Source organism: Cupressus sempervirens, chromosome 5, assembly GCF_028749045.1.
Source record: "Cupressus sempervirens isolate cs-2001-9-10 chromosome 5, ASM2874904v1, whole genome shotgun sequence".
In the NCBI taxonomy this organism is placed as follows: domain Eukaryota; kingdom Viridiplantae; phylum Streptophyta; class Pinopsida; order Cupressales; family Cupressaceae; genus Cupressus; species Cupressus sempervirens.
The window spans coordinates 658047540-658055937 of NC_143122.1; the positions used below are offsets into that span (position 1 = coordinate 658047540).

General features: G+C 30.8%; 1 protein-coding gene across 1 annotated transcript; it reads right to left on the reverse strand.

The window, feature by feature from the left end:
- Window positions 1-2442: 2442 nt before the first annotated feature.
- LOC149557598 (putative germin-like protein 9-2) lies at window positions 2443-3324 on the reverse strand. The gene has a single exon (XM_089830349.1). The coding sequence runs from the start codon at window positions 3322-3324 to the stop codon at window positions 2443-2445; it is 882 nt and encodes a 293-aa protein (XP_089686475.1).
- Window positions 3325-8398: the final 5074 nt, after the last annotated feature.

Genomic DNA, 8398 nt, shown 5'->3' on the forward strand with positions numbered 1-8398 from the left:
TGTTTCATGCTAAATCGAAGCACATTGAAATCTGCCATCACCTTATTAAAGATTTGGTTTACAATGGTACAGTAGAGTTACAATTTTGTCCAACTCCTAAGAAAGTTGTTGATATCTTCACCAAATCTCTCACTACATCCACTTTTACTACCTTGACAATTCAACTCAATCTCATTCCTATTGTTTATGCAAGGAGAGATTGAAGGGATGTGTTCTACATTATTGTAGCAAGCACTGCTCAAGAATGTTGTATTGCATTCACGTACTCACCATTCTTGCAGCATTCACCACTCACCACTCAAGAATGCATGAATTTCAGTCATGCACTCATGGCTCACTGCTCATGCATTCACATTGTGAAGCATGTGCATTAGTCTTAATTTAGATTCTTTTATTCATGCTTAGTAAAACTACATATTGTAGTTAGTTTCATAGACATCATTTTTAAATTATTTTTTATTAGTTTGCATAATATGCATAATTATTGTATCATGCAATTTCTTTGCATGTTATTGTTTAGGATTTTTTATTGTAGTTAACTCTGATTTCTTTCATCAGAGTACACGGTTGAGACTTTTAGTTTTTCTTTATAATGTACTCTTTAATTTAAGAACATACATTCAATAAAAACAAAGTTTTTATTCTGATTTCGGTTGTTCAAATTGTTTATTCTCTATTTTTTATTTCTTTGATTAATAGTATAGCATAACAGCTTTTATTTTAGATCTTCACATATTGTACATTGATATTTGGTAGTGCATTGAAATAAATTGTTTATTCTAGTGTTGACAATGTTCATACCATTTTCAAAGTTTTTCTTCACATAGGTAGGAAAAGAAGTCATCTGCATCCACTATTTGAATGTGCATCAAATAATTTGGAGCCTTTTCCATTTGGGAGGGCTTGAACATTAGAAGGAAACAATAGAAAAATCTTGGTAGAGAACTAGTTTTTTAAAGATTAAAACCAATCAAGCAATAAAATAAATTGACTCTAATGAAGTGGTTGGAGCAAGAGTTTTGTAGAGAAAAGACATGGAGAAATACAATCAATCTATAGAGCCTTGTTGAGTACAAGTCTCAAAACATTGGTATGATTCTAAATAAAGTAATCCCTTAAGTGATGAGTTTTTTTTTGAAATACATTAGATAATAATATCTTTAAAAAAATTGATCTTTGTCGCAAGAAGATGCTGAACTTCCGAATTCCAGACCTTACTATCGAAGATGATTCCCTTCAATGTGGTTCAAGCCTTCGCAATATGTGCTAACAACTAGCTCTTAGAACCAAATATAACATTACAAGCTCAAACATAACAAATCAAAATTTGACCACATAATATGCATCTTATGACAACTTCCACTATGAATAATAAATGCTATTAGTTGCTGATTATTTTTTGTTAAATTTGATTGAAATCTAGCATTTGAAGAGGCTAAATAGACAAGATTTTGACCATTAACCTTAATATAAAGAGATAAGAGAAAATTCAGGCACCATTAACCCAAATAATTTAAGGGAAAAATAAGAACCACAAGAGAATTTTTTTTGATGATAAATATAAATCTAAGCATTTCAAAATTGTACCTTACATGAGAATAAGCTACCCTATTCATCATAGAACTAGGCTGAAATCAGGTCTTGAAATTTTCTATAGGCTTCCTACAGAAGAGGGTGTTATCATATTTGTGGGAAACTAGTTTCAGAAAGGACACAAAATTTGTATAAAAAATATTTTTCTATCTCAACTTAATAGAGATCTCAAATTTCTTAGAGAAGAAGAGTGAGGTCGTGACATAGAGAAGACCATTTAAAAGAAATAATTAAAATTGTCTTCTACAATTTTAAGAAAATGCACACCAATTGATACACCATGCTCTTCATTCTACTGCTACATCACCACATGCAAATAAATCTTTTAGAACAAATTCACTTTCTCTATAGTCATTACATGGAATAGAACTAGAAATGAATGTGTGGATAAAATGAAAATTCTCATATTATGCATGATAAATGCATAGTTCACCTAAATATGCCAAATGTACTCTAATAATTTTTGTAGAATTCTTACAAGCTAAAAGAAAAGACTCCTGATAAACTAGCTCAAGCGAATAAGAAAAGTACAATTTCAAATTAATATTCGTATAAAAATACAACCTTATTCAACAACTTTAAATTTGGACAAAGAACAATTACTCAGCACCTTTTCCAAGAATCTAACTTTAATGAAAGACTGAAGTGAAACTATCTAGTCTTCTACGTTAACGACAAAGACTAATAATAAGTCCTCTCTAATTCCACTATAACAATTCATAATTCATGATCCCATTCCTTCATCATCTACTAAATAGATTAATAATGTGCTTGCAATCGTCTCCTATCTAGAATACACCACCTTTGACTACATGCGATATTCGATTTAGTCAAAGTGAACCCATTCTATTACAGGAAGGGAGCCTTGAGCGTGGACAAGGTTTCAGGTGAGATCTTGAAAGACTTTTTTAGAACAACATCAGCAATTCCAGAACCAAAGAGAGTGGAAGGAAGCAGAACAGTCCCCGGATTTGCACTGCCAAAAGCAGAGATAGCAAGAACAGGTTTGTACATGTCAAGATTGATCTGGTAGTGCATCATCCCCTTTGGAAATACAAACATGTCCCCCGCATAGAGAGTCTTGTTGAACAACTTGTTCGTTGTGTCTACAAATGCAACTGTGAGTGATCCATCTAAAATGAGGTGCAATTCACTCGCACGGGGATGATAGTGAGGAGGAACGACACTGTTGGCCCCTAATTCAAAGAAGGCGTAGGACACACCGAGACCCTTAAGCCCTGCGAATTCTTGCTGGCTGGCCCTGCTTAATTTGATGCTCCCGCTGACGGTGGAATTAGAGCCAACTCCTCTAAATCCTGTAAATGTGAAGAAGTGCTCGTTAATGGCTGCCCCACTTGAAAGATCGAAATCTGTAACCAGATCGGGATCTTCACATTCAACTCTCACTCCCACCATCATTACCACTACAAACATTGTTGTCGCTATTTTCTTCAAACCACTAAATGCCTCCATTTTCATAGATTTGCAACCTAACTCTTTCCGAATTGAACTTGTATGCTCAGAGATGAACAGCAGTGAAAACAAAGAGATTAGCTGAATTGAATTGAAGGTGGTATGAGCTTTGCTCAATATATAGAGTTTGCACCGTCCTGTATGGCCGGCACAGAAGTAACATGGAAGGACAACTAGAGAAAAATGATAAGACTTACTTTGCCGGCTGGATTGTACTGTCGTCCAACAAGACGAGGTTGATGGAGGAGCATCTGGCATCTATATACCGTCCCGTTCATGGATAATTCCAAATGGTAGCGATGAACCCAATTTAGTTTTGCTAAGAAGTTATATAATTGAACTATTTTTCCAACGAACCAATCAGCAACTTATTTGTCTAATTACTAAGATAATCAAGGAAAAAAAAATTACAAATTTGTATCTCCATAATGCTGCGGGGTGTTCTCAGTTTAATTAGTTAGTTAATACTAAAAATATCTTAAATAATATAATGATCTGCCTATTTTTCTATTTTTAAAGGTGAGAATAGTATAATTCTTATTTTATATCAAATAATTTTGTTTTTAAAGTATTAGATATCAGTCAAAAAGAAATGGGGGCTGATCCTAAAATACAAAAATGCTCAAGAATCAGCCAGGGGTTACTAACTTTGTTTAAAGTGTTGTTAAGTTATATTCTTTGATAGTAATTCATGTTAGTCTTAAACTTATTTTACAATTTTATAATAGTTTTGTTATAATTTTTAATTTATTTATCATATCATTTTTATTATTTATCATTGAAGTTTTTATTGTAGTTTCAATTTACAAGTGGATAATTAAATTTTTAGTTAGTTAAGTGGGATTCTGAAATGGTTCAAACATTTCTATAAGAGAAAGCTAAACATAAAAGATAATTCCAACTCTAAAAGACAATCAAGAGTAGCATGTATGACACTTCAAGCTTGACCATGGCATAACAATACATTGCAAGAAACTAGGCCAAACAAAGGGTGGTTTTGAAAAAACAATATCTAAAGATTTTTTTTTTCTATAGTACAATGATGCTTCCCTCCGAGATATATTTTCATATAATAAGGATCATTCATAAGACTTGAAGAAGAAACCTAATCCATCCCACAATACTAAAGAGACATCTAATGTTGTACTAAAAGTAGGAGATTTCTCCATATTGAGCTCCTAAACCTCCTTAATAGTGCTAACAACCTCAAAGCACTCATGAATTTTCACTCTTTCTATCAAACAACATCCAAGAAAGTAACCTTTGCATGACTAACTTTACCACAACAAATATTAATGATAGGAGAATCTTAAGTTCTATTTGTTTCACTAAAATTATATATTTTGAACATAAAGTAATACGAGGACAGATCATCTTATTATTTTCTAAAAAAATAAAAAAACAAAAAGAGTAAAAATGAAAACAATTTATAGTAGTCATAAAATAATTTTTCATTTTAACATTCTAATAGAAACTAAAGAAAATGAACCCCCAAAAGAGTTTCAATAAAATTTAATCCCAATTCTTAAAACAAAGATGATTCATCCTAATAAACTAGAGAACTGGAATAATTTTTAGGTAGACAATCTTGATAGAATAAGAAAATAAAAAATATTCAACATAGCAATTACCTCAACCAAGGCTCTCAACTTCCAAACATAACACATGCATATACTTGTAGTATCAATTTTGAGTTGGATTTCACATAATATTTCAACAAGAAAATTTATAAGTGATATTGATGACTCACAAAAGAAAGATATTAAATAGTTCAATAGTGATACTAATGTGTAAGATTGTGATTAAAACATTTTATGTGATCTACTCGCTTGTATGTTTTGTTAATTTTCATCATGTACATGATAGAAAATAAACTTAACACATCAAAAGATGTGTAGCATAAAAAATAGAAACCAACATAATAATTGGTCACAACATTCATTACAAGAGCCTATCGTAATGAATATTTTGGTTGCAATTTTTTGTGCAATATGCTATGTATATTTAGGATTGAAATAGATATAATACAAACAGCTAGGAGAAGAGCACCAACTATTGTCGATGTTCCAATTACTATTAATTGAATTTCATTTATTAAAATCCACTAGAGCACCATCTAATGGCTAGTACCCACCCATTTTCTCCAAAAACAAGCATCATAATTCTACTCAAATAATTATGTTTATTTGAACTGAGAGCTAAAGATTATTGGGACATTCATTTATAGACATCCTCCATGCCTAAAAATTTGGCATAAACATTAAGTTAAGATTGGATTTAATATATAATCATAAGTATTTTGACTTGTATTTTGAAAAAACTATACATAAATCCCAAATAATTCTTATTATCATCAAATTATTTTACATTTAAATGCAATTTTTGAAATAAACCATGGATATGTACTAATGCATAATGCAAGAGATTACTTTAATGGTTTTAAAATTAAAATGACAAAATGAAAAAAATAATTCCATAATGAAAGACAAGTGACAACAAATTTGAGTGCTAAATCTAGTCTAGTTAATCAAATAATAAAATGGGAAAAATAAAGTGTGGTGTTGCATAATTGAAGTTTGTTATCCATATAACTACCATAGTACCTTGGAATCTCCACAGGGTAGTACAAAGAAATACATGTCCCACATAAGCATTATGCAGTAGTTAATACAACTATTCATGTTCTTTATAAATGTGTGGCAATGAAATATGGACACATGTCTATCATCCTCTATGCAAGCCATCAAATAATTTTAGTCAATAAGATATTAGAAGCAAGCTCAATTTGCATCATGTTCTACTTGCCCATTTTGACTCTACCCCTATTGTCCAATCGTTTCTTATTAGTTTGAACATTTTTCTAGGATGAATGACTTACAAATTCAAACTATTAATCAAATTTTATGAAATGAAGAGCTTTTGTAATTTAAAGTCATTTCTAAAAAGAGAAAAATTTAGACTAAATTTTTAGTATTTATCAATTTAATAGTTTAAAGAATGAATCTTTCATGATAGAAAATTGTGTGGAAAGCTAATATGACTTAATTTTATAAGAAACACCATGATTAGATACACTACAGTTAGACTAGTATTGAGATGACAGACTTCTTAAGAAAAGATCTTATATTTTAACTTTACAAATATTAACTAAATATAATGATTATTAATAATACCCTTCATTCTTATGAAAATTAATTATTTGAAAACCACTACTAATAAAAATATATATATTAATAAATTTAACTTATAAATTACATACTTAAATTCTTATAAAAATATCATAATGAATCCATCCAATAAAAAAACTTAAACTACAAATAACTAAATAACCATACACATAAAAATCAAATTTGATTTTTAAAAAAACTTGAACTTTTTATATTAGAAGCACTATTCCATTCTTCACACGCTTTCTCTATATTATGTCAACTAATTAGTATAAGAAACTTGAGCAACATTGGCTATGAGGTAGACGATTGTCTTCCTCTTCTTCTTACAAAGATAAGGAAACCAAAAGTGAATGATCATCCATTTCTTTGCTAGTTATTATATAAAACATGTAGGAAAAGGAAGGAGAAACTCCATTCTAAATATCAAACTATACTAATGCTTGTTTGAGAGGTAGACAATCATCTTCCTCTTTATATTATAGAGCCCAAAAAATTAGAGGTGGATGACCATCCACTTCTTCGCTATTTATTATAGCAAACATATCATAAACGTCTAAGGGCTCGTTTGACTACAAGAAAAGGAATAGGGGAATAGGAATAGCTATTCTGGAATACTTATTCTAGAATAGAAAATGGGGCTATGTATTCTTGTTCTCTATTTGGTTTAGCCAATATTTGATGGGGAATTTGTAGACCCCAAAATTTATGCTTTCTAAAATAAATAAAAGTTGAATAGGAATACGTATTCCAATAACACCTATTTGGGTGGAATTGCAAAACCCCATTTTTGGGCCAAAATTGGAATATGTATTCCTATTTTACTTCGTATTCCAATTCCAATTTGGTGCATCCAAATGAAGAATTCAAAATTTTAAGAATTTACATATGCCTATTTTGCTTGTATTCTCGTTGCCAAATGGGACCTAAGTAAAATCTATCCTATTTACATTATCACAGATAGCTTGATTATATTGTTCTCCACCTTCATATACCTTGGAATCTACATCAACAGTAACAAATTTAGAAATTATATTGCCCACAAATTAAAAACTACAACTGAACACTAACATAAAAGATCCCTAGGACTACACTTGTCTGACAAAAATCTCTAAATTTCTTACCGTAGACTTCAATAAAGCCATTCCAGTTTAGCTTGTAGAATTTTTTTGTGACCAACCTCGTGTTCAAGTGAATTTTCAGCCTTTTCTTCAGTTGATTTAACCCTAGGCCATGCTTTGTAGAAACAACGATCCCCCTGAGGAATCTTATTATAAACAGAAAGAACGTGTTTTCCATAGCCTGCCCATGTATTCTTTCCACACTCACTACACTTTACTGCATAACTCAACTCTACTCCTTGTCATGCTACTCAAAATCTCTAACAAGAAGTGAGATACAACTGGAAAAAAATGGATTGCCCTAAGTATTGCAAAAGGACTAAATTTAATCAAATAGAGACCATACTAAAGAAAAGATCTTCCTCGATTAAGACACCCTTGTATCATTGTAGACTATTAAATTAAGAGTTTTTAAGAGGAAGAGATGACAACTTATCCAATGTGATCTGGACAACTTGAGGGAGCAGATTAAACATCACAAACTAAGCTTAATTCCTAGATCAAAAGTGTTAAATAGTTAGAGTTGACTTTTTTTACCCAAGCTTAATTCTTCCCTTCGTGTAAGCTAAGTTTTAGGAACATGCATGGAGTCTTTGAAAATTCAATGGTAGTTGGCCCATTAGTTTCTATGGTAAGGAATGACAATTTGGCGCTTATTGTGATAGGTTTTTCTTAAAATTGTGGAACACAATGGTCAAAAATTTATCTTAGTAATTTTTTTTATATTATGGAAAAAAAATCGCTAATCTATTCTTTATTTCCATTTACATATATCTTAATGTATCACAAATTCTCTATTCTTAACTTCTACTAAATTAGATAACTACTATCTAATAAAAAGTTCCTATAAAGAATTCATATAACATCACACACTAAGACTTGATTCGTAGGCTAAAAGTGATAAAAAGTCAAAGTTGACTTAGTTTTGCAAACTCAATTTTTTAATTAGTATGTGATGCTTAAGGGTGGCCATTTATGAGGTGAGTTGTAATTAATTGTAGGTTCTCAACACTTATCTCTCCTAAGAAGAAAGGGTGGGCATAT